Below are 27,664 nucleotides of genomic sequence, written 5' to 3'. Positions count from 1 at the left end.
GGGAAATAATATCTGTAGGAAGCAGCCATCCCCTCTAGGGCTGCGGAAACAAAGAGGTTGGAATTATCAGAACCTAGAAAGATGGAGAATTTTCATCATTGTGGTGGGACCTACTCCTTTGGGAAGAGGATGCAAGCCAGCTGCTTCCAGTACCTCTGAGGGGTCATGATGAGTCTGATTCTTGGAGTACGGAAAGGAATTGTTAAGTGCAGTCGGCTACTGCTGCCAGGATGAAGGGCTGCTGTTGCAGCCATGCTGACAGGAACAGAAAGCAAGCAGGAAGGAGCAAGTTCCTTCTTCTTCCTCTAGCCTTCCCAAATCCCTTTATTTCCCATATTATCAGGACCTATCAGAAATCAAGCTGGCAAAAGAGAAATGTAGCTTGCAGAGTCCCAGCCCCAGCATCGCAGAGCAATGTCTTTAAAGGGGTGAGTTTGGAGCTGTGAGACAATAGCTTAATGTCTAGCAACTGTGCAATGAGATGTTAGATTTATTGTCATTTTTGTTGCTGGAGTCATTCAGATGTTTACAGTTTGGATGAAACATTAATTAGAGTGGACTGTTTGCCACAGAGGATTTCATCATTACTGAATCCATAAGAAGCTGGTATTGAGAGACCTCAGCCAAAGGTGCTCAATGTGTTTGTGAGAGTGATTCTAACTCCTCTCTTGTTGAAGCTCAGGCACTCAATATTCATCACCATTTGTTGCTTTTGTTCAGGCTTAAGTCTATAGCTTGCCTGATTTCTTAAATGACATTTAAGTGTTCAGGTGTCCATTCTCCAGAGTTCTGGAAGCATGAAGCTTGATCTGGGCCATCTGTTGAGAGCATGATGTTTTGTACTATACACAGGGAAGTAGTCGGCAAAACCCGGAAGTGCACTGGAGGCCTAATGAAATAGGACCAGTTAAATCTTCCCTCTCAATGTTCATTAGGCCATCTGCTTTTATTAGTGTCCTTATCATTTGGAAATATTACAGAGTTAAGGGAGACAATCTGTGGAATTCTACTCTAACTTGAAATGAACTTTTGAGCAGAGCAATGAGTTGTGATATTTCTTTTCCCATTTAGAACCCTGCCCACTTATATCTTAACATCTCAATGGTGAAAATTTTAATAGTTCCTACATGAAATATTTACTGGAAAGAAAAGGTTAGCAGTAACTACAGAAATGAAAACATAATCTTGGAGTGGCTGGTCAACGAAATCAGACCATTTCATAAAAGCCGTGCAGTCATACTTCTGGCCTGTAAATTGCTTTAAGTGCCAAAGGGAATTGGAAGCTTGGTCTATCTCATCAGGCCAATACTATAATATTAACAACCCACAATAGACAAGTTTCTGCAATTTCTTAGCATGAAGAAACTCTGCAGAATGATGCCAAGGGCTTCTTCTTACTTCCTGGCTCCTATGCAGGCAAAGCCTTGGTTCTCAAGAGGATAAAAGCCCCACCTCCTACTGCATGAAGACCCACAGTGGTCCTCTCCTTATTCTGAATTCTCTCAAAATTTATGGCCTCATCACCTGGACTCACATTTGATTTTATGTCACCTTGGACTCTTCTCTAATTGCTTCTCCCTCTGTATGTATATTTCCCACAGGGCTGGATACACAAGTAGGTATTTAATAAATACATATAAAATTAAAATAGAAACTCGAAAAGAAAAAACAGTAATGCTTTCATGTTCCTCTCCCTACCTGCAGAAGTGCTAAAAGGGTTAAGTTCTTCGTCTTTAATGATAAAACCCGAGATACAGAGAGATACAAATAGTAAATCTGCAAGTAACATCATGTACAATATATTGTTCTTACAATAACAATCAAATTGGCTGTGGAGTCTGAAGGACATTCTGTAGTTTTCACACTGGACCTTCATCTTCTGCTGATGGTTGACTTTGATTGTAAATTGAAAACTGAAAGTGGTTAAACATTCCGTGTACTCACAAGTGCTATTTCCAAAATTGAAGCTTCAGAGGGGAGAGGCAAGAAAGAGTCTACAGAAACTCAGAGCAATTATTCCTGTTATTAAGATAAGGTAGTGGCAATTACACAGCAGACTCACAGAAAGTATATATGTGCTGATTGCTGTAAGGGAGCCTGTAAGAACAAACTTTTATGGCACCCATCAGGCTTTGGGTCTCTAGAGGAAATGATTTTTCAGCCCTTCTTCCAGTGTGCTTTTGGACAGAGCTTATGGCCTCAGGAATCATCTTGGAAAGGATACATGCATTTTTCTTAATGAGCTTGGATGAAACTCTTATATAACAGAATGGCTTTATTCACTGTTTCTTTCCTCTAGGATAACCATTCTCAAGCTTTTTGGTGTCAGGACCTCTTTACACTTCTAAAACTTATTGGGAACCCCAAAGAGTTTTTCTTTATGTAGGTTTTACCAGTCAGTATTTACCTTATTAGAAATTAAAAGTGTGAATTTTTTTAAAACACAAAGTTATACTAGCCTCAGGTTCCCTCTGAAAATTCCACTGTATACTCATGATAAAGAATAAAAAGCAAATATTATTTAAACAATAGTTTTGACCTCATATACTTCCTTGAGTCTCAGGGATCCGCAATGTCTGTGGACCAAAATAGAAATACCATATTTCCTCAGTTCTAAGATACTGTGGATCATCAATTTGATATCTTTGGGTGGTGGGGACAAATGTTCCATTAAATGTATTTATCAATTTAAGACACATCCTCACTTCAGAAAAGTTAAAATATGGAGGGAGTGGGAAATATTCTTCTTAAAATTGAAGAAATATGGAAACTCCATTAACCTCAGTGGGTCTCTGGAAACCAAGATTTACTGACTCAAACATGTTGATGAAAAATAGTTTTCTTAGAGTCTATTTGTGTTTTACATTTTTTAAATGCTTTCACAGACTGAAAATGTTATAGTCAATGAAGCACTAATGTTTTCATTCAACAAATATTTGCCAACTGTAACACCAGATACTGAGAATACAAAAATGAATGAGACCTTGTCCCTGCCCTTGACTCACAGATCTCATAGAGGACATCGGATAGAAAATAAGTATTTACAATATAATAGAGAAGTACTGGATCTAAATGAGTCATTGAGCTGGAAGAGCAGTTGAACAAATACCCAAAGATGGAGCACTGGGTATTCAAGAATGCTTGAGGTTAATCTTTACATTTAAGCAATTAGTCACCCTCTTAACAAAGGGCTACTCTAGCTGACTTTGCCACATGTGTCAGTTACTTTCAGACATTAATTTATTTCAATTTAATTTAATTTTGCAAACACCAGTTATGTATGCAGAGATGTAAAACTATAAATTTGTGTGACTAGTTTGACCATAGTGGTGTAGTCAGTGAAGAAGAAAGAACAAAGTCTAACATTTTTTTCTTTGGATTAGATTCAGCTAAGAATAACAGAACCCCTCCCACCAATATAACATTGACATAAGCAAGATAACAACCAGGCTAGACATATAGTTCAGAACTTGGATTGCAGGTTCATGAGGTCATCTAGGACCAAGGCTCCTGAATTTCTGTCCTGTCATCCTAGCCCATAACTTCCATTTTCATGGTCATTTCATGATCTAGGTCATCTGCTAAAATTCTCACCAGTATATTCATATTGCAGAATAGAAGGAATGGGGAAAAGAGGCTCCTTCCAGTTGGGTAAGTTCTCCCTAAGTGGCATTTCAAAGCATCAATTTAAAAGTGTGGATTTTTCCACACTTTCTGTTATATCTTATTGCCTTGAACTTGATCACATGGCTACAGATAATTGCAAGTAAGGCTGGAATGTCTTCTATTCTAGACAGCAGCGTGCCCATATGAAATATTGAGGATTTACTACTAAGGAGGAAAGAGTGAATAGATGATAGGATAGGCCTGGAACTAGCAATCTCTACTACAGTCACCTTAATAACCACAAATTCAACATTTTGTTTTGACCCTGAAACTGTCCTAGTTTTTTCAGACTTATAAAAGCCATCTAACAAAAGTTTGGTTTTCTGCAGTTGGAAAGCACAATGGCACCTTTCAGTGTGATGACTCCTATTGATCTTGCTTTTAAAAAGTGGAAATTACCATGTGATTTCACTGATATGTGGTATATAAACCAAAAACAACAAAAAAACAAGACAAACAAATGAGAAACAGAAACTCATAGACACAGACAATAGTTTAGTGGTTGCCAGAGGATAACGGGGGTGGGGGGTGGGGGGTGGGAAATGAGGGTAAGGGGGATCGAATATATGGTGATGGAAGGAGAACTGACTCTGGGTGATGAACACACAATGGGATTTATAGATGATGTAATACAGAATTGTACACCTGAAATCTATGTAATTTTACTAACAATTGTCACCCCAATAAATTTAATAAAATTAAATTTTTTAAAAAAAGTGGAAATTATTAGAAGATGAAATACACCAGGACTACCTTGGGGTTGTTTCGTTTTGTTTTGCTTTGCTTCCTCCACTTCTTCCAAAATGTTTTAGGAACACTTGGGTAGATGCAATTTAATCTGTAGGCTCTACAGCAGAATAAGTCCAATATAACTCTTCATTAGATTGATCTTGACTATTCGTCTGCAATGAATAATTCGACTTAAGTGTCAGTTATTCTGAATGGACAGCCATGGAGACAGACCATGCTGATGCATTTGACCAAAGGTTCAGAGGTTCCTCAACCTCTCCAGTCATTATTCAAAGAAGTACAAGAATGTGGATCTGAGATAATGGGAAATAATTTGCCAGTTGACAAGTTTATGTAGTCTTGGTGTATTTCATCTTTTAATAATTTCCACTTTTTAAAAGCAATATCAGTAAAGGTCATCACTCTCAAAGGTGTCATGGTATTTTCCAACTGTAGAAAACCAAACTTTTCTCCAGACGGCTTTTTCTTTCTTTTATAAATTTGAAGAAGCTCAGACAGTATCAGTGTCAAGAAATGAGAAGACCATTTGAAAACTGACAAAAAGCGATGCTAACAATCTGGAGTTGTCAGCTTTTAGAAGCATAGGGAAATCTACATAGGGCTGGCAGAACATCTGGCAGAGAGCACTCAGTCCCATCACTGTATCTTCTCCAGTGCTGGCTGGCATACTACAAAAGAGATAACCATTCACTTCCTGGAAATTCCTACTGAAAAGGCCTCCGAAATAAAATCAAACAGAGTTGTTTTTTAAATGAGCTGTAAGGCTGGAAATGTAGTAAAAGAAAGAGATTAGAAGTGTCATATTTGGGATGGGGAGAAAGGGCCTTTTGACAAACAACTGGTTTCTTCTGCACAGTTGAACTTTGAGAAAAGAAGTCATTAGCACTTGGTGACAATTGTAAAATATAATAACAGCCATGATCTGTTTTTGAGGCTCTTCCATGAAAGTTACTTTCTTAAAACAGATGGAATGGAACAGAAATAGTCTACTGCTCTATGTCATTAGCAACCCTTTGTACATACTGGGAAATAAAACAAATGAAGTCAGCAAAAGACTATGAACTCTTTGAGGGCAGGATCCAGTCTGTCTTGATTAGTGCTGGCTCCCTAATGCCTAGCATAGTGACTAAAAGGGAATAAACATTTATTGACAGAAGGAAGGAAAATAATTAAAGCAGCATGTACTGCACTTGGAATTGTACCAAGAATATTCTTACAAATGACAGTGGGGAATCCAAGTAATAAGCTGAAATACTAGCCATGAAATTGGCTAACAAATGTATCTGAAATAATATGTCCCAATTATAAGCCAAATATTTTCTTAGAGGACACATAGCTTAAAAAGATTATCAAGGAATGGAATAAATGAATAAGGAGGAAATGTCTGGGTAAAGAAGCAGTGGAAACATTAAAAGAGCATGACTATATGATTGCACTTAAGGGTCTATATGATAGCCAAGGAAGAGAACATTGCAATAATCCGACAGGGACCAGAAGAAATGCAGGTATGTTCCACAATAAAAAATAGCTAGTTTTTACAGAGCTCTTTCTGTGTATCAGACACCGTGCTAAATGCTGTATGTAGATATTTTTTATGTAATTATTTTAAGCAAATTTTTGAAAAGATATTATCATTGTACCAAATTTATAGATGAGGGAACTGAGGCTCAGGAGGTTGCCTGATTTGCTCCAAGGTCATAGAACTAATAAATAATAGATAGAATTTTGAACTCAGGAAGTCTTAACTCCAGAGCATGAGCTCCTAACTACTTCCTTCTACTACATCTGAGACTTTTTGTGGGGAGAAAGTACATAGCTTTCATCAGATTCTCAAAGGGCTTTCTGGAAATCAAAAACAAAACAAAAAAAGTAGGAAAAACAAACCTATATCCTCAATGATCATCTTCTTCATTTTTAGGGGGAGTTAGCAGTTCAGAAATTTGGACCAACAAGAAAATATTATAGTTTCATAGTTTGTTCTATTAATAAAAAGCGTGATTTTTCCCTGGCCAAAAAAAAAAAAAAAAAAGCATGAGAAGCAGTTTTTCAGACTCTCAGCACCATGAAGGCAGGGACTTTGTCCATCTGGATCAGCGCTCAGATATTTGTCAGGTGGTTAAATGGAAGGCTGTTTGAATGGATGAAGGTACTGGTGAATAGCTGGCCTCCAAATTGGTTCTCCTGCATCATCAGTCTGGTCACTCTCTGGCCTGGCCCCCAAACTGCAGCCTACGTGATCTTTCTAAAATACTGATCTGACCATATCAACCCCCAACTTTAAACACCTTCTTTGACTCCTCAACATCCACAGTTTAAGCCTGAAGTCCTTAGTACACAGCCTTCCATGACTTAGCCCAGTGGTTCTCAGCAAGGGACAATTTTGCCCCTCAGGGGACATTTGGCAATGTCTGGAGAAATTTTTTGTTGTCACAACTTGAGAGGAGGTGCTAGAGCATCTAGTGAATAAAGGCCAGGGATGTAGCTAAACAATGCACAGGACAGCCTCACAACAAGAAATTATCTGGCCCCAAATGACAATAGTGCCTCAGTGGAAAAACTTAAACCTAGTCTCTGGCAAGCATTTTAACTTCATTTACCACCACTACCTACCCTATTTTATGCTGTAGTAATCCCAGATCATAGTTAGCTCCCCTACTCCCATAGGGATTCATGCTTCTGTCCTTTTGTTCATTCGTTTCCTTCTGTTGAAATCATTCTTCCCATCTTGCTTCTTCTCAATACTTTTGCTTCATCCTTCAAGACTAAGTTTACATTTCTTTTCTAGGGGTATTGTTCCAAACTGCCTCCTCTGTGATCCCATGCCACCCTGGTCATATGTTTATCATGACACTTAACCACATTATTTTGAAATGACCTGTTTCTGTATCTGCCTTCCCCAACTTGAGTGTGAACTAATCAAAGTAAGGGACCTGTTTTATTTATTTTTATAATAGTGCTTGGCACAGAGTAAGCACCCACAAAGCATTGAACTATCAGGTATCAGATGACAAAGACAAATCACTCAACCTTCTCAGCCAAAGAGAGTACCCCCTTTAGGTTGATTCAAATGAGGTAAAGGGGAGGCCAGACTTGGTGAGGAGAACAAATGTGTCTACTGTTCTAGATAAGGAATCAGACAGCATAAGGGGTTAAGAGCACATATCTGACAATGGGAGTATTAATAGTTTCTTCTCAAGTGATTGCTTTAAACATAGAGTAATAATCCATGTAAGGAGCCTGACATATAAGAAGCACTCAATAAACAGTAGTTACATTTATTAAAGGCTCATATGAGTGGGCCTGTAATTTTATACATGTTATTGATTAGGACCAGTTCAAAGGAAGGGGCAGCACCTATTTATAGTTTAAAAGTAGCTCAATTTCCTCATTTGTTTTTCTTGTTCTTTTGTTGTTCTCAGTTTTTTATACCACATGTCAGTGAACTCATAGACACACACAAGAGTTTAGTGGTTACCAGAGGGTAAGGGGACAGGGGGGTGGTAGACGAGGGTAAAGGGGATCAAATATATGGTGATGGAAAGAGAACTGACTCTGGGTGGTGAACACACAATGTGATAATACAGATGATGTATTACAGAGTTGTACACCTGAAATCTATATAACTTTGCTAACAATTGTCACCCCAATAACCTTTAATCTTAGAAAAATGTCCATAATTATGCTGTTAGGCTATTGCAATAGCCTGAATAAAATCATTTCTTTAATTTAAAAAAAGCAGCTCAATTTAAAGAAGAATACTAAGTCAATAATAATGCAAGTGGTATACGGGTAAGGCAAAATTCATAAAGATATTATGTGGACAACTGAAGTCTGGGAAACAGAGCTGAAAGAAAACTATATTGAATGAGAACTAAACTAGATTCCTTCTAGCTCTAAAGATCTACAACTTTGAAACCATTACTAATTTTAATACCACTTACCAACCCTTAGTTTCTCCAGGCAGTGAGCTAAACACCTTATATCACTATCTAATTTAACCCACTTGAGAGTAACCCATTTTAGAATAATAACTCTCAGAAGTAGATGGATTATCATTAGCCTCTTTTCCTTGTTACAGATGAGAGAACAAGAGACTCCTAGAGGACACTTCATTTGCCTTGGGTTATACACTTAGTAAAGGAAGGATCCAGCTTCCAGACTGTTAGAGAGAGCCCAAGTGTACAAATTATTGTCTGTGTCTACATTGTGGGATTAAGCTTATAACTGAGGGATTTTCTACGTTAGTCATATTTAGATATCGCTTTTACACATGGATTTTTCCCTATAGGATTCTACCACTTTATAAACTGTTACTGAAGTAAAAATTAGCTGAGTCTTTAAACCAACCATGGGAATGGCTGACCTGAGAGCCAAGTCCCTTCAAGGCAAATTTTTGATTAGCAGAGGAAGACATAGTACCATCAAGACTCGACATCCAGACCAAGATCTCCTTTCTGCTCAGAGTTGTTTCTCAAGGATGGTTGTTCAGAGATGACACACCCACCAGCTGGAGGCTATACCAGTGACCTTTAATGCTAGCTTAGCTTAAATACATTTTGACATTTCAAACAAATTAATGTATTTTTACAAAGTGGGGGCAACCACCACAAATTAAGCCAAATGGTTTGCCTGTAGGCTGGCTCAGTAGACAGAGTTTCCAGAGCTTCACTGTTGCACCTACCCCCAAAAAAAGAAATGGAGTTTCTCCCCAGAAACCACTTGGATAAATGCCAGCAGAACTCAGGGGTCACTCTTAGTCCCTACCTCAGTAGCATATAATTCTGGCATCTCTGAAACTAATAGATGCTAATTCTGACTGCCAGAAACATCTCAAGGACTCCATTCCATGTTAGGTTGTATGTTAAGGAAATGCTTTGGCTGGAAATATAGTGATTTTATTGTGCAGATATAAAGCACCAGTTCCTTGAAAAATTATCTGAAAATGGGAGTATTTAACATGAGAAATATATAAAAGGAACTGACAACCTAAAAGAGGTGAAAAGATCCATTTCTCAGAAGGCATACCCTAGACTACTAAGTAGCTGCTCATCTTTCATCTGAGTAGATTTCATAGACAAATTGCCCAGCCAAATCAAATGGGAATTAAAGGGGTTCTGTGGAGCTAGTAGAGAAAGTGTCTCAGAAGCACAAAGGTCACTTTAGTTACAGGACCCAGCCAGAGTGACTTATTTGATGGGGGGAAAAACAAACAGACATAATATCTGGTGTATTTTTGAGGCAATATTAAATCTAATAAACATGACACCAATAGTATTGACTTAATTCAGGTTGTGTGTGTTGGAGAATTTAACAACTTATCTTGCAAGTACTGGCCTTTATCTCAGAAGCAGCCTTCACAGCAGAGAACAGAGTCTGAAACATGTCCTTCTCTGACTCCTGCCAGGTGTGTGTCATCCCTGGCCTCTATCCTGGCCTCACCTCTCAGAGTGGGGATAATTAGAATGTCACTTCTACCAGCTTTGTTTTTTCTGGGTCACTGAATTCAGACTTGATCAAAATAGGATCAAGCCCCAGCTTATTTCCTGGGCAACCGTGTGTCATAGGTCCAGAACACACAGACAGCTTCTGTACAAGCACGGCAGTGTATACAGAGTTCCCAAGTGGGGGCACATGACGGAGGAGGAGTTGGCACCCTCCACAGCAGCAGGTGCTCACTGTCCCTCTCAGTGGCAGGGAACTGACATGCAAAGGCCTCAGAAAAATGTGCTGAGGAACATATCACAGCAAACTGCTCTGGGAGCTGTTAAGGCTAGTGTTTAATGTTTATCCAATGACCTCCATCTGAGAGGCTCATGCACAACACAAGCTCAGCTTTATACTCCGTTAGCATCCAAATTCCTAGCTGCCCAGAGGCATATGGTACCAATCAGAGACAGCCAGCCTATACGGAGGTTGAGAGCACATAAAGACATGGGGACAGAATGAGGTTGTTTGGGTACCTGGGAGAAACCCTCATAAACAGGGGGCAAAGAGCCCTCAGTGGTGCTAGAGGGGAGGTCAAAGACAACCTTTGTCTTCATTACAACATCACCAGTTGCTCTCTATTAAGAGACAGAATTGGAGGGAGGGCCCTATCTAAGACTGGCCTTCATCCACTTCATTACTGGGTGTGTAAGACTTCCTCCACCCAGGGATATAGTGGGCCTCAGAATGCAATGAATCTATAACTTGTTTTCAAACATTCAGATTCAATAAGGAAAAAGAAAAGCTTTCCTTTGTCTTTTACTCAAGGCACAAAGAAGAATAGTTACATTGCTATATCTAAGAAGGGGTAGATTTTTCTGCCTTTGTCTAGGCTGAGATGAGAAATAAAGTACAGAATAAGTGAGTGGTAGAATAAGAGGGCATATAATTCAGTTCTCTGAGAAGTGCCCAGTGATAAATAGTACCTATTGAGGTAATGTCAGGGCAGGCATTGGTCTAACTCCTGTGTCCAGAAAGAAACTAGAGTGGAGCCATGTTTGGTTGGTCTGTGAGTCCCCAGTGCCTAACACATGGCACATGGTACATGAGACACACAAACACACACACACACACACACACACACACACACATTCACAAATCCTAGTTTCTAACTCCTTAACATGTCTCAAATCCATTTACTTCTCTCCATCCCCACTGTTGCCCCAGTTCAGGCCACCATCATCCCTCACCTGGACCACTGCAGGTGCCTCCTAAATATCAGCCTGCCTCCCATCTCACCTCCTCCTCCATCATGGTCTCAACAGCAGCCAGTGTGATCCATGTAGTACCTAAATATGACTATGGCACATCACTACTTAAAGCCCTTCAGCAGATTCCCACAGCCATCAGAATAAAGTGAGACACATACATCCTTTCATTACCTGGTATATTAGTCTGCTAGAGCTACCTTAACAAAATACCATAGACTGTGTGGCTTTAACAAAACAAATTTATTTTCTCACAGTTTTGGAAGCTAGAAGTTCAAGATCAACGTGACAGCAGATTTGGTTCTTCTGAGGCCTCTCTCCTTGGCTTGTAGAAGACTTCCCTCTTACTGTGTCCTCATATGGGATTTTTCTCTGTGTGTACACACTCCTGGGGTCTTTTCCTCTTCTTATAAGGACACCAGTCCTGTTGGATTAGAGCCCCACCTTTATGACCTCATTTAACTTTCATTTCCTTGTTAAAGAATCTATTGCCAAATACAGTCACATCAGGTATTAGGACTTCAACATATGAATTAAGGGGGAGACACAATTTGGTTCATAATACCTAGCCACTGTTGACCTCCTGATTCCATTGTTCACCACTCCCATACATACAGCCTGTATTATTAGCCTTACTGAGTTTTTTTCTGTAGTGACCTGGATGGGCCATACTGTCCCTAACCATGGGAACTTCACTGTGCCGTTCCCTCTACCTGGATTACCTTCAACTCTACTTCCCCTTCCCTCATTTCACCCATTCCTCTCCTACTGATCATTTCAGATGTTGCTTGGTTAATATGTTCTCTGAGAATACTCTGCCTCCTGACTCCTAGTCTGGGTGAAGTGCTGTCATACTCTCTGTTGCCTCCTTCTGGTAACATGGAGAGTGTTGTGCGGGAGACCCTGCTCGCTGCGCCATTTGTTGTGCAGGGCGGCCTGCGGGGTCTCTGGTCCCGCTCCCCACATAAGAACGCAGGATATGGTGAGGCTAAAAAGGAACACCCATGGAGCCTTAGGTAGGGGAGTCATACCACTATGGTCTCACTGGAGGCTGGGCCCACCGGACGCGTGACCTGCCGTCCGCCTTGCTGCCAACCTACCGACGACTCTCCTCGACTCTGTTCCTCTACTTTCTTTTCTTTTTTTTTTTTTTTTAATTTTATTTTATTAAATTTATTGGGGTGACAATTGTTAGTAAAATTACATAGATTTCAGGTGTACAATTCTGTATTACATCATCTATAAATCCCATTGTGTGTTCATCACCCAGAGTCAGTTCTCCTTCCATCACCATATATTCGATCTCCCTTACCCTCATCTCCCACCCCCCACCTCCCACCCCCCTTACCCTCTGGCAACCACTAAACTATTATCTGTGTCTATAAGTTTCTGTTTCTCATTTGTTTGTCTTGTCCTCTACTTTCTTCCGCTCTCCTCAGCTCTCCTCGGCTCCTCCGTAGCCGCAGCAGTTATACTAGCGGCCAATCGGCCAACCGGCCACAGCCGACGGCAAATCAGCCACAGCTGACGGCCATCCACTACCCAAGCCAGCACCTTTCCACGTGAGGCCGAGAGCATGTAAATTACTTTCTGGGGCTTTGTCCCCACAGAGAGTAATTGCCTAATGGCTCCTCCAAAGGTTTTACTAGACCATGAGTCATTTGAGGGCAGAGGCTGTGTCATAGTGGTGTTTTGAATACTCAAAGCTTATCACAAGGCTTAGCACAGAGAAGATACTCAGCAAACAGTCAATGAAAGAACAAATCAACATGTTTCTTTGCTGAGGAAAGGGAATTACGGAATGAAACAGGTCAAGCTAGGTGGCAATATATTACAACTTAAGATTCCAAGTTACCAACAGATGTACTGTACCTGAGTATTCCACAAGATGGATGCTAGGTCTACGCTAATGGAAGGTCCTGTCCCAAAGGTTTCTGTTAAAGTAAAATCTGGTTTCTCCAGCACTCTGTTTTCCAGAAGTCTTATAACTTTGCTCGTCCATGCATCTACAGGACAGTAAGAGAGATCTGCATATCAGAGCAACACAGAAGCCTTAGAGCAGTGGCCCTCAAACTTCAGTGTGTATCAGAATCACCTGTAAGGCTCATTAAAACACAGATGGCTGGGACCGCACTTCCAGAGTTTGATTCAATAGTTCTAAGTTGGGACCTGAGAATTTGCATTTCTAGCAAGTTCCCAGGTGATGCTATTTCTACTGGTCCAGAGACCACACTCTGAAATAGGGTTTCCAGGTGGGAATTCCTGCCCATTCTCAGGAATTTGTTTCGCTTTCCCATTCCCGAATCCCAAGATATAAACTTTTCTATTCTCCACGATGAATCGTTTCCACAAAGTAATGGCTGATATTACCTGTCGTGCGGGGTGGCCTGCAGGGTCTCTGGTCCCGCTCCCCTCATAACGCAGGATATGGTGAGGCCAAAAAGAAACACCCACGGAGTCATAGGTAGGGGAGTCATACCACTACGGTCTCACTGGAGGCTGGGTTCACTGGACGTGCGACCTGCTGTCCATTTTGTCTGCAACCCACTGACGACTCTCTTTCACTCTCCTCCACTCTCCTCCACTCTCCTCCACTCTCCTCCACTCTCCTCCATAGCCGCAGCAGTTATATTAGCGGCTAATTGGCTAACTGGCTACAGCTGACGGCCCATCAGCCACAGCTGACGGCCATTTACTACCTGAGCCAGCACTCCTCCACGTGAGGCCGAGAGCCTGTAAACTACTTTCTGGGGCTCTGCCCCCACACTACCAACCACCTGGGTTCAAGAAGCTGATTTTCGCTATTTCCCAACCAACTTTTCTCAGGATTTGGGAACGGGAAAGCAAAAAAAATTGCTGAGAATGGGCAGGAATTCCCACCTGGAAACCCTACTCTGAAAAAACACTGCTCTACAGGATCTTTCTGGAATTATTGCAAAAAAAATTACATTATGCTGAAAATGGTATAAATGATAAATATGTTTACCAGAAGATTGGATCAACCATTGTTATGTGGGGCAGCCTGCGGGGGTCTCCGCTCCCGCTCCCCACATAAGAATGCAGGACATGGTGAGGCCAAAAAGGAACACCCACAGAGCCATAGGTACGGGAGTCATACTAGTATATTCTCACTGGAGGCTGGGTTCACACGACGTGTGACCTGCTGTCCACTTTCCTGCCAACCGACCGACACCACTTGCTAACTGTAATCCGCGCTTGCTAGCTCAGCCACCATCTTCTTTCTAGCCCCCATTTCCTACCGTAGCCATAGCAGTTATATTAGTGGCCAGTGGCTCACTGGTTACAGCTGATGGCCAACTAGCCACAGCTGATGGCCATCCAATCACAGTTGATGGCCATTTACTACCTAAGCCAGCACCTATCCATGTGAGGCCAAGAGCCTGGAAACTGCACTCCTAGCTCTGTCCCCACAACCATCCTCTCCCAACTTTGCCAGACAACACTAACATTGCTGAAATTCATGAGACAAGAGCAACTAATAAGCCATTTTTTTATTTCAAGGTAAAACTGCACCTGGAAGAATACTGTAACCTAATGGTATGTGTTCTATTCTTTTTGCAGGTACGATTAGAGTGGCCAACAGACCTTGCAGTTAATCCCATGGACAATTCATTGTATGTCTTGGATAACAACATTGTGCTGCAAATTTCTGAGAACAGGCGTGTGCGGATCATTGCAGGGCGCCCCATTCACTGCCAGGTGCCAGGTATCGATCATTTTTTGGTCAGCAAGGTGGCAATTCACTCCACTCTGGAGTCGGCTAGGGCCATCAGTGTCTCCCACAGCGGGCTGCTCTTCATAGCTGAAACAGATGAGAGGAAAGTAAATCGAATTCAGCAAGTTACCACCAATGGGGAGATCTCCATCATGGCTGGTGCCCCCACTGACTGTGACTGCAAAATTGATCCCAACTGTGACTGTTTCTCAGGTATGACCTTTTTTTTAACAATTCACCAGCTCCCCTTCTCTGTTTCCAAAAGAAAAATATGCATTGCAAAAGTCAAAAAAAGAACAAAAGTGTTACTTGTGAACATTAATATGAACAAGTGAAGAAAGCAGTTGGGTTGGGGGTCAGATAGCCTAATATCTGGTCGTTGTTCTGCAACTGACTCACTGAGTGGCCCCAGGAAAGCCACAAAACCTTTCCATGACTCACTTACTTCATGTGTTAAATAGCAATATCATTTGTCTCAATTACATCAGGTTACTGGTTTGAGGATAAACTAGTATAATACAAATTTTGATACTCTAAGAAGTTAAGACCGCTATACAAATGTAAGATCATTATAGCATTTGTACTTTGGAGAAAGAGAAACTAAGTAAAACCTACATTTTCTAATTTAGCTAAGGAAAAATTTACTTGCCCTAAGTGACTTGTTTCCAGATTAACAGAATGTGCTATTTGAAACCCAATGAGACTAGAAACAGACTGCTTTGGGGACACATGAACACAGTTAAATCCCACAATGGAGGGTTCTCAGGACATCGATCTGCTACTCACATTGTTTAAAAAAAAAAAAAATTCCCCATAACCATTCATGCCCTTTACTTACAGTTGAAATAGAAAAAAATTTAAAAAAGAAAGGAAGGGAGGGAGGGAGGGAGGGAGGGAGAGAGGGAGGGAGGGATGGAGGAAGGAGCCTTTTCCTCAAAACATGGAGTGAATATTACATGTAGAAACATTCCTCGAAATGTCAATGAACACATTTATTGCTGGGATGTGGAAATCCTTCCATGCCACTTGCAGCCCTATTAAACTGCTCATCCAGGCCCAAATTCTTCTCTTAACCTTTGCTTTTCCCTGGGCCAGAGGAATCTAGAGCGAGCAACTTGGTCAATAAGACTTTTGATCAATATCTCTGATGTTTTCCTGGACAATTCATTTTATAGTTATTTTGCTAATTTATATCTTTCATTCAAGACAAATCTAATATTTATTCCAGTTATCAAATTTGATGTTCTGAATCATTGTTGCACTTACAGACTTAGTATACTTTGACAATGTGACAATGGGAATTAACTGAAGAAAGATCCTTACTCTAGGCACAGTAGGATTGAAAGTCCTATAAGCATTGACAAGCATAAGTCTCATGGATTTCCAGCCACATTTTATGTGACTGTTACTATTTGCTCTTTTTGTATCTTGCAATACAATAGATACTGAACAGTGGGATTAAGGATTTCACAAAATTGTTGTTACTAAGATCATTGCAACTTACTGTTTATCTTCAGTGATACTTACTCAAGAATTTTGAGTAATGGGTTTCAAATTTGTCAAGGAGGACATGCAAACAATGTTGGTTCACTGATTGTTCCCTTTAAAATGATTCTTAATGTACAGTGGTTTCTGTATATGGTATGTTCATATAAATGCTTATGACGACAGTTATTAAAATCAGTTTCTTTCTCCCACAGGTGATGGTGGTTATGCTAAGGATGCAAAGATGAAAGCCCCTTCCTCCCTAGCAGTGTCACCTGATGGTACTCTCTATGTGGCAGACCTTGGGAACGTTCGAATTCGTACCATTAGCAGGAACCAAGCCCACCTGAATGACATGAACCTTTACGAGATTGCTTCACCCGCTGATCAAGAACTCTACCAGTTCACTATCAATGGAACTCATCTGCACACCTTGAACTTAATAACAAGGGACTATGTGTATAATTTCACCTACAATGCTGAAGGTGACTTGGGTGCCATTACCAGTAGCAATGGCAACTCGGTGCATATTCGCCGGGATGCAGGTGGAATGCCCCTTTGGCTTGTGGTACCTGGTGGGCAGGTGTACTGGCTGACCATAAGCAGCAATGGAGTCCTCAAAAGAGTGTCAGCCCAAAGCTATAATCTGGCCTTGATGACCTATCCAGGAAACACAGGGCTGCTGGCTACCAAAAGTAATGAAAATGGATGGACAACTGTTTATGAGTAAGTTTCTAATTCTCACCATAGGCTTGCTCAGATTTTTATTTGAAATTGTATTATAGGGGGGAAATGGCTTAGTAATTGCTGGTTGTTACATGCTATTTTCTCCTAACAACCACAATAAAAAACAAAGTCAAGAAGAAAAGTGTACCCAATTCCTAGGATTTAAACCCATTTTTCCCTAGCAGTTTTGTAGCACATAATAATAAAACATAGACTGAGTGAAGAATCAAGTTTGGCACTGCAAGAGACAGGAATGAGATAGAAGTCCATGTACTCAAGAAATTTACAGCATACCTGTGACAACAAGATAAAAATTTTATTTAAATATCAAAACTAGAAAGTTTTTCAAAAACAGCAAAGAAGTGGTGTGTTTTAACTAGTATTTATTGATCCCTGTGGGGTTTGATGGATGAGTAAATGAATGTGTGCCCAGCCCAGCCCAACTTAGTATAAGTTGCTGTGGGAGGTAAGAAAGAAGTTAGAATATAAGAAGTGGACCCTGGAAAGCACTATGAATTGATGTAGGGCAAGTGCTGAATAGAAGAGGCTGCTTCATTGGCTGCTTCTGTGAAATGTGAAGCCAAATGCTCCTATACAAGGTTGGGCTTCCAAATTTCTCTGCACAAGTCAAAGAATCAGGCACATTTTGGCATTCACAGACTGGATCTGTGATAACGTTATTTAAAAAGACATTAACACAAGATGTGTCTGGCAGCAAGCTACAAAGAGGTGTCATGACACAGAAATGGAGACCATTGTCCTTGCCTTTAAAAGCATGGACAACCTTGTTTGCAAGTCAACACATTTAGAAAGCTAGTCTGCCAGCACTCGGCAAACATCTTTCCCACAAAGGGAACTGCTGAATTTTTAACCAATTTCCTGAATGAAGATAATTCATGGAATCTGAACCACTGGGTCTGAAACGACATTAAAGTGAAGAATGTGAGAAGTGGAGATATTAAGTATGAGGAGTTCCAAGTGTGACTATTTTATGAGGATATAGAGACTATGAAGAGAATATGTCCAGTCCCAGGAGAGCCTCCTGAGGAAAGGGACAAAACAATTGGCCTTCAAGTTTTGGCTCAATTCCCAAAGGAATGCCACTTATACAAAAGAGCTGGACAACATTTTAGTTTCACTTAGAAAAATGCATTCAGTTGTTTCTATTGCAAGCATTCCTGTGTTTTTTTTAAATTTTTCTCTTACATCTTAATAACAATAATAAAAGCCACTGTCCACTGAAGCTTTACTATGTGCCAGGTACTAGGCTAGGTGATTTACATACATTATTATTTTTTGATCCCCAAAATAATATCATGGGATAGGTGCTCCTAGTATGCCTGTTTTATGGATGATGAAATTGAGACACAAAATGGTTAGCTTGTCCTGATTCTCAAAGGTGTCCAGCATTCAAACTCCAACAGTCTGACTCAAGAACCCACATTTTTAAATACGTTAAGAAAGATAAAGTTGCCAATAAGAATATCTTTCTTAAAAAAAAGTTATGCAATATCACATTGCAACTGAAAGTAGACCAACTATTTTGAAAGCTAAAGGTTGAATCCAGTCAAGCAACAAGAAATGGCTTAAGTATTAACTTAGTTTTCAAAATAACCAGTTAACCCCATTTATTTATTAACTCATCACATTATACCCTTTAAATATTTACAATTTGATTTGCCATGTATACCTTGGTAAAACTAAAGAAAAAACACAAAGTATCCCATTCCACTGTGTATTTATTTATTAAACAAATATTTCCTGAGCACCAGCTATGTGCCAGACAGTGTTCTGGTGCTGGTGATACAGCCATGAACAAAACAGATAAAAATCTCTACCTTCATAGAGCTTATGTTGGAAGGAGACAAATAAAATGTACAGCACTTCAGATACTGATACGAAGTTTGACAATTAAGTTCACAAACTTGTTGCAATGATGTTGCTAACCTTTTTTGATATCAGAGGGATTATTCATTATGAATTTGTACCAACTAGACAAACAGTTAACCAAGTTTACTATTTGGAAGTGCTGAAAAGGCTACATGAAAAAGTTAGAGGACCTGAACTTTTCGCCAACAATTCATGGCTCTTATATCATGACAATGTGCCAGCTCACACGGCACTGTATATGAGGGAGTTTTTAGCCAGTAAACAAATAACTGTATTGGAACACCCTCCCTACTCACCTGATCTGGCCCCCATTTACTTCTGTCTTTACCTGAAGATAAAGGAAATATTGAAAGAAAGACATTTTGATGACATTCAGGACATCAAGGTTAATACGACAGCTCTCATGACCATTCCAGAAAGAGTTCCAAAATTGCTTTTAAAGTGTGGACTAGGCGCTGGCATCAGTGCATAGCTTCCCAAAGGGAATACTTCATAGGTAACCATAGTGATATTCAACAATGTGGTATGTGGCACTTTTTCTACGATGAGTTCATGAACTTAGTTGTCAGACCTCGTAAGTTCTGTGGAGGAAATCAAGCAGATTTAGGGAAATCAAGAATGTGGGGCAGAAGGGTTTTTATTTCAAATTGAATGGTCAGGGAACACTTTATTAAGAAGGTGACATTTGAATACAATAGTACCCCCCTTATCTGTGCTTTTGCTTTCCACGGTTTCAGTTACCTGTGGTCAACCATGGTCTGATAATATTAAATGAAAATGCCATAAATAATCCGTAAATTTTAAATTGTACACCACTCTGGGGAGTGTGATAAAATCTTGCACTGTCCTGTTCCTTTCTACCCAGGATGTGAACCATCCCTTTTTCCCACAGATCCACACTTGTTAGTCACTTAGTAGCTTTCCCAGTTAATTATCAACTGTCATGATATCAGTATCTCAGTGCGTGTGTTCAAATAACCCTTATTTTACTTAATAATGGCCCCAGAATGCAAGAGTAGTGATGCTGGCAATTCAGATATGCCAAGAAGAAGCCATAAAGCACTTTCTTGAAGTGAAAAGGTGAAAGTTCTCGACTTAATAAGGAAAGCAAACAAACATACATACTGAGATTGCTAAGGTCTATGGAAGAACAAATCTATTGTTAAGTTGTGAAGAAGGAAAAATAAATTAGTGCTCATTTTGCTGTCACACCTCAAGCTGCAAGACGGAAAAGGCATTAAATTTGTGGGTGGAAAACATGAACACAGAGAGACCACATTCACATAACTTGTATTACAGTATATTGTTATATGTTCTGTTTTATTATTAGTTATTATTGTCAATCTCTTACTGTGCCTAATTTATAAATTAAGCTTTATCATAGGTATGTATGTACAGGAGAAAAAATAGTATATATAGGGTTCAGTACTATCTGTGTTTTCAGGCATCCACTGGGAGTCTTAGAATGTGTCATCTATGGATGAGGGTGACTACTATAAATACATGTAGGAGGTAATGGAATAAGCCATAAAGATATATGGGCTAAAAGAAGAGAAAGAACATTCCAGGCAGAGTGAATAGCAACTGCACAGGCCCTGTAGCAGGAACAGATTTGATGTATCCAAGGAATAGTTGTATCCAAGGCAGTGACTGTGACTGTAGTATAGTAAGTAAGAGTAATTAGGAGATTAAATCTAAGAAGTAGCAGGCTACATGTAGAGCACTATAGGCTTCCGTAAAGACTTTTACTTTTGTTGAGTAACAGATGGAAACACTGAAGAGTTTTGACTAAAAGAGTGATATAATCTGACTTACATTTTTAAGAATCACTCTATTGAAAACGGGTGGAAATAGAAAAACCTAATGCCAATAATCCAAGCAAAAATGGTGACTTAGATCAGAGAGTGGGCACAGCAAGAAGTTGTAAAATCCTAAACATATTTTGACAGTAAATATATCAAGACTTACTGACAGATTGGATGTGGTGTGTGGGAGAAAAAAAGGTTTTTGACCTGAGCAAACTGACCTGAGCCTTCGGCATTGTAGGTGAAAGGTGAAATTATACACATACCGTGTTTCCCTGAAAATAAGACCAGCTCTTACATTAATTTTTGCTCCAAATGACGCATTAGGGCTTATGTCCAGAGGATGTCATCCCAAAAAATCATGCTGGGCTTATTTTCTAATTAGGTCTTATTTTCAGGGAAACACGGTAGTGCATTATACCAGATGGGAGAGTGGAAATTCTGTTTTGCATATGATCAGTTTAGCTAGACATCCAAGTGAAAATATCAAATAGGCAATTTAATATATAAGTCTGGAATTAGGTGAAAGGCTGGAGATTTGAAATTTGGAGGTCCAAACTTTGCACCCACTGGTATTTATATTGTACTTAAAGCCATGAAATGGGATGAGATCTCTATGGAAGTGAGTATACACAGGGAAGATAAGAGATCTATGACTGAACCTGGAGCATGCCAACGTTTAGAGTTAAGCATATGAAGAGGAACCAACAAACAGACTGAGAAGGAAAATCCGATGAAGTAGTAGGAAAACCAGGAGAGTGAGATGTCCCAGAAGCCAAGTGAAACAGGAAGGAGTAATCAATAGTGTAAAATACTTCTGATAAGTCAAGTAAAATAAGGACTGAGAATTGACCAGTCTAGTATTGTGGAAATCATTGCTGACCTTGAGAAGAGCAGGTGCTGTGGCACAGTGGGAGACAAAAGCCTGAGCAGAACAGTTTAAAGAGAGAATGGATACACATATGTTCATAGCAGTGCTATTTATAATAGACCAAAAAGTGTAAAGAACCCATGTTCATCAAATCATAAACAGACAAACCAAATGGAGTATATCAATACCATGGAATATTACTCATCCATAAGAAGGAATGAAGTTCTGACACATGGTACAACATGAATAAATCTCAAAAACAGTATGTTAAGAAGCCAGACAAAAGTACAAATATTGTATAGTTCCATTTATATGAAATGTTAAGAAAAGGTAAATTCATACAGGCCGAAAGTAGATTAGTGGTTCCCAAGAGCTGGGGAGAGTAGTGAATGAGGAATGACTGCTAATAAGTATGGGGTTTATTTGGGGGGTGATGGAAAATTCTAGAAGTGGTGGAAGGTCCAAGATGGCAAAATATGTAAACACTATGCCTGCCACCTCTCAAGATCACATTAAAATTACAACTAAATTATAGAACAATGAACCTTGAAAACCATCTGACAACTAGCTGCACAGAACCCCTATAACTAAGGATACAAAGAAGAGGCCACATTGATACTGGCAGGAAAGGCAGAGACATGAAACAGGCTGACCCCAAACCCACAAATAGTGGTTGAACACTGGGAGGGACACCTCAGAAGCAGGTGAAGGTCCCCCCTAAAGAGTGAGGGGTCCCAGTCCCATACCAGGCTCCCCAACCCAGTGGTCCTGTGATGAGAAGAGGAGTCCCCACAACATCTGACAGTGAAAAATCAGTGAGGATTCCACCCATCCATTCCAGGGAGATGGAAGGCAGCTAGAAACCCAGACGTCCTCTTAAAGGGCCTGCTCACAGACGCACTCACTTGAAAGCACTCACCCTAGGATCTGGTGGAATGACAGCAACTCAAAAGGCACAAGTGACTTAAAGAGAAAGACTGAGTTGTGTGGCTTAGAGCAAGGGCTAGAGGGACAGCTGCCATTATCTCTGTGTGGAACCCACCTCTCATGTAGTTTGCAGGAGGGCACCTTCCTTTCTGTGTCAAAACCTCCCCAAAAGGGTCAAATCTGAGATCCCATTGGCCTGGTAAAATCTGTGTGACTTGCTGGAACCCCACCCACCTACTATGGCATCATTGGGGACAGTCTCATCTCCTGGGCAGCCTGCCCCCCCTCCCCCAGGCTGACAAAGCCTTTTACAGCAAAGGATGGCTTGCAGTGGCCAAAAGAACTTCCAGTGGTAGACGATCAGCTACAGCTTGCCCTGTAGCCTTTCTTAGGTGGCTCTCAGGGATCTGCGGGCCCAATTCAAACAGTGGCTGGCTGTAGTGGTGTTTTATGGGGCAGCTACAGACTCATCGTTGGTGCAAGAACTGAATCTTCATTAACTGTAAAACCACTGATCATACCCCAGTAACTCCTGGGACCCTACCCTGTCAACTCAGGCAGCATCGCCGGGGCTACTGTCAACACAAGGTCAACCAGCCCAGCCCACACACCTAAGGAGGTTCTTTCAGCAGCTGAGCCTTATAGGCAGCCAGCCTGTGTATATATATATATATATATATATATCTCGTATTGTTTCATCACACTTTGTAGCTTTGTTGCTCCTACCAGGTAGCCCCAGGCCACGCTAAAATTGGCCTGCACGGGATCCCCTCTCCAGATGAACCAGAAACAACACAGCCAGAGGCCAGCCTCAGACCACTCCAGAGCACTACCAGATTAGCCCCACAAGCAGCACATCCAAAGGGTGGTCTCAGCAGACATAAGAGCCCACTGTGGTGAATCCTCCTCTGAGGGGTGAGCTCACACACAGCAGCTCATACACTGTGGGCGTAGCCAAACCTCAAAACCAGTAGGCCTGAGAGTCAATCCAACCCACTGACAAACCAAAAGCAATCAAGGCTCAACTCTAGCAGGAGAATACACACAACATACACAAGGGACACTCCTGGAACACACACACAGGTGATCAGGGAGACTGGGCCACACAGGATACATACTATGTAAGACCACCTGACAAAGACTGAAAGACATAAGAGATCTACCTAACACATAGAAGCAAACACAGAGAGTCAGCCAAAATGAGGAAACAAAGAAAAATGTCCGAAACGAAAAACAGGATAAAATTCCAAAAATAGAACTAAACGAAATGGAGGCAACCAACCTACCAGAGATAGAGGTTAAATACTGGTTATAAGAATGCTTAAGGATCTTAGTGACAACTTCAACAAAGAGATAGTAAGCATGAATAAAGGACATACAAACCATAAAAAAGAACCAGTCAGAAATAAAGAATAAAATAACTGAAATGAAAAATACACTAGAAGGAATCAATAGCAGATGAAGCAGAAGACTGAACCAGCAATTTAGAAGACAAGGTAGCAGAAAGCACCCAATCGAAACAAAAAAAAAAGATAAAAGAATAAAATACTATCGGGGTGATAGATGGAAGGGGGTTAAGGGACATGGTGAAAAAGGTAAAGGGATTAAGAAATACAAATTGGTAGTTATAAAATAGTCATGGGGATATAAAATAAAGCATAGGGAATATAATCAATAATATGGTAATAACTATGTTTAGTGCCAGGTGGGTACTAGTCAGGGTGTTCACTTCTTAAATTTAAAAAGGGGAGGGAGTTAAAGGGGAATAAGAGGTTCAAAGTTCCAGATGTGAAACAAATAAGTCTTGGGGATGCAACACATGCATAGGAAATATAGTCAGTAATATTATGATAGTGTGGTACAGTGTCTGATGGTTGCTGGACTTATCATGGTGATCACTTCTTTAGCATAGGGAATATAATCAATAATATGGTAATAAATATGTAGAATGCCAGGTGGTACTGTTGAATAACTATGGTGTACACCTGAAACTAATATAATATTGTATGTTAGCTCTATTTTGATTATTAAAAAAATTTTAAGAAATGAAGATAGTTTAAGGGACCTCTGGGACAATAGCAGCATAATAACATTTGCATCATAGGAGACGTAGTAACAGAGAGAGGAAGGGACCGAGAATCTATTTGAGTAAATAATGACAGAAAACTTCCCTAACCTGGTGAAGGAAATAGACATACAAGTCCAGGAAACACAGAGAGTCCCAAACAAGATGAACCCAAACAGTCCCAAAACAAGACACATTATAATTAAAATGGCAAAGGTTGAAGACAAAGAGAATCCTAAAAGCAGCAAGAAAAAGACAACTAGTTACTTACAAGGGTGCTCCCTTAAGATCGTCAGCTGATTTCTCAACAGAAACTCTGCAGGCCAGAAGGGAGTGGCAGAAAATATTCCAAGTGATGAAAAGATAGAACTTACAACCAAGACTATTCTACCTAACAAGACTATCATTTAAAACTGAAGGAGAGATAAAGTGCTTCCCAGACAATAAAAAAGTAAAGGAATTCATTACCTCCAAGCCAGTATTACAAGAAATGTTAAAGGGACTTCTTTAAGAAGAAGAAGAAGGAGGAAACATATAAACCAACAATGATCAAAAACATAGATAACAAAATGGCAATAACTATGTACCTATCAATAATCATTTTCAATGTAAATGGATTAAATGCTTCAATAAAAAGACAGGGTAGCTGAATGGATAAGAAAACATGATCCATACATACATATGCTGTTACAAGAGACCCACCTCAGATTGAAAGACACACATAGACTAAAAGTAAAGGGATAAAAAAAAGATATTTCAAGTGGAAACCCCAAAAAATCTGGAGTAGCAATACTTATATCAGACAAAATAGACTTTAAAATGAAGGCTATAATAAGAAACAAGGAAGGACATTACATAATGATAAAGAGTTCAACCCAACAAGATGACATAACCCTAGTAAACATCTATGTACCCCATATGGGAGCGCCTAAATATATAAAATATTGACTGACATAAAAGCAGAGATCGGCTATAACACAATCATAGTAGGGGTCTTTAACACCCCACTGACACTAATGGACAGATCTTTCAGGCATAAAATCAACACGGAAAAAGCGGCTTTAAATGACACACAAAGCCAGATGTATTTAATTAATATTTTTAGAGCACTTCACGCCACAGTAGAAGAATATACATTATTTACAAATGCACCTGGAACATTTTCCAAACAGACCACATATTAGGCCACAAAACAAGTCTCAAGTGTGCCTGGTTTCCACTGGCCATATGTTGATGCATTGTGGGGCAAGCAAGACATTTATGGTGAATGAAGCCGAGGCCTATTACCAGGACTTGGCTGGCAGTGAGTGAAAAAGTATCAACTAACATCACTGTTGTTGAATAATCAATCTAGAGCCACTAAGAGATGAGAAACACAGACATTCACATAGGGGTAATCGTGACATTTTACAACCACAAAGAGACATTAGAGGTCATTTTACCAATGAGGAAACTGAGGCCCAGTCTAGGGAAGTAATTTGCCCATGCTTATTGCTAATTCACTGAGTCTTGAGTTGAGTCTTTGAGGTCCTAGTCCAGTGCTCTTCCCACTACTGTTCCACTGCCTTCTAGAAAAACGAGGATTTGGGATTATGAGAGTTACCACAAGCAATATGGAGGGCTAGAAAATTTCCCTTCCAGTAGCAGGAAAAGAGGAGTGTGATAGAACAATGAGATAAAAAGGTAGGCTGTGTATCCATTTCTTCCTTCTTTCACCTTCTTAACTCCAGCCAGGAGTGTGTGAAACCCTCTTGACCAAATAGCATCTCTGCAGAGAATGGTCCTCTTCCTCCTGAAGTAATCCATTCTGGTGCTGAGCAGGAGTCCCTCACAAAACACTGCCCCTGTCCCTTCTTACCTGCAAGTAAAGAAGTGAGAAATTTCCAACCTATGTAATGTAACTAATTCTTCCTACAGTCTGCTCTGTATAAAATCTGACTTCTTTCACTTTTATCCTCAATGCATTAGCCAGCTATGAACACTCCTTCGAGTTTTCCCTTGTTCTTCTGAAGTTGGGGAACACAGAATGGGACCTAGTATTCTAGTCAGGATCAGAAACATGCTGACATAGTTGAGGGTGGCCTTGCCACTGCTACTAGGCCCTCCTAAAAGAACTTGGGCATTTCTCTGTGGTAAGAAGGAAACTGCTGTCTGTGGCCAAAGGGGACAAATGGTTTGCCAAGGTGGAAATAGAATTTCTGTTCTGAGACGAGAGACAGAAAAAGAGAGAGAAATAAGCAAAAATTGGCAGGGTGAAAGGCTTCTGTGCAGAGGTAGCTAAGCCAGTAACCCATTCAACTTTTGATGATCTGTAGCGATGGAGAGGAGAAATGGCACAGATGACCCTGAACACTGGATAATCCACATGGGATTTTAAAATGTATCCTGTGCAGTTGTAGAAGGTGGGCTTGTATTGTAGAGTGTGATGTTGTTTAAACAGTTCATTGATTTTCATAATTCTGTTTGACTTGAACCAGGATCAAAATTTCACACCCCAAGTATTAGTACTTGATGCTTGACTGCCCCTGAATGTCTTGTGTGTCGGGAAAAGCTGACCACAGAGAAATGGCTAACAGGGAGGTGACTGTCAAGTCAGGAATACTGGCTGAATGAAGCAGGGGTTCTGGCCAGAGAGGCTGACAGGCTTCTAATTGCAATGACCTTGCCACAGTTGAGGTCTGAGGGAGGGGCCCAGCTACTCACATGGCAGGCAAGCCTTCTTTGCCCACAAAGCTGAGAGAGTAGCCAGGATGTGCTTGCTTATTTCCCAATCAGTTCCCTGGCAAAGGCTTCTGCTCTACTAAACTGAAAAGGTCCCAGATTGAGGCCAAAGTATCAGTTGTGTCATTGCTGCCTGTCTAGGCTGAGCTGACAGTTTCTCAGGCTCTTGAGCTTTGTGGGAAGCCCTCCACTCCAAAGGAGACGGTGCATTTACATGATCTTTTGATCTCTGGTCTTCTGTGTTCTCTCTGTTTCTGAACTTCATTAACATATCCCCCACCTCTGCCTCCCCAAAAAACACCATTCATTGACAACTTGGGAAAGCCCTCA

General features: G+C 40.4%; 1 protein-coding gene across 13 annotated transcripts in view; it reads left to right on the top strand.

Annotated features, from left to right (window-relative positions):
- Positions 1-27,664, top strand: part of TENM1 (teneurin transmembrane protein 1) — a 1,181,603-nt gene that overhangs the window by 1,109,554 nt on the left and 44,385 nt on the right. For all 13 annotated transcript variants that reach the window (XM_074324280.1, XM_074324286.1, XM_074324287.1 and 10 more), the window contains 2 exons: positions 14,691-15,057; positions 16,545-17,055. In XM_074324280.1, coding sequence (XP_074180381.1) covers positions 14,691-15,057; positions 16,545-17,055 — 878 coding nt within the window. The remainder of the gene's footprint in view (positions 1-14,690; positions 15,058-16,544; positions 17,056-27,664) is intronic.

This window comes from Rhinolophus sinicus, chromosome X, assembly GCF_036562045.2.
Source record: "Rhinolophus sinicus isolate RSC01 chromosome X, ASM3656204v1, whole genome shotgun sequence".
Lineage (NCBI taxonomy): Eukaryota > Metazoa > Chordata > Mammalia > Chiroptera > Rhinolophidae > Rhinolophus > Rhinolophus sinicus.
This window is presented reverse-complemented; position numbering and strand designations above follow the sequence as displayed.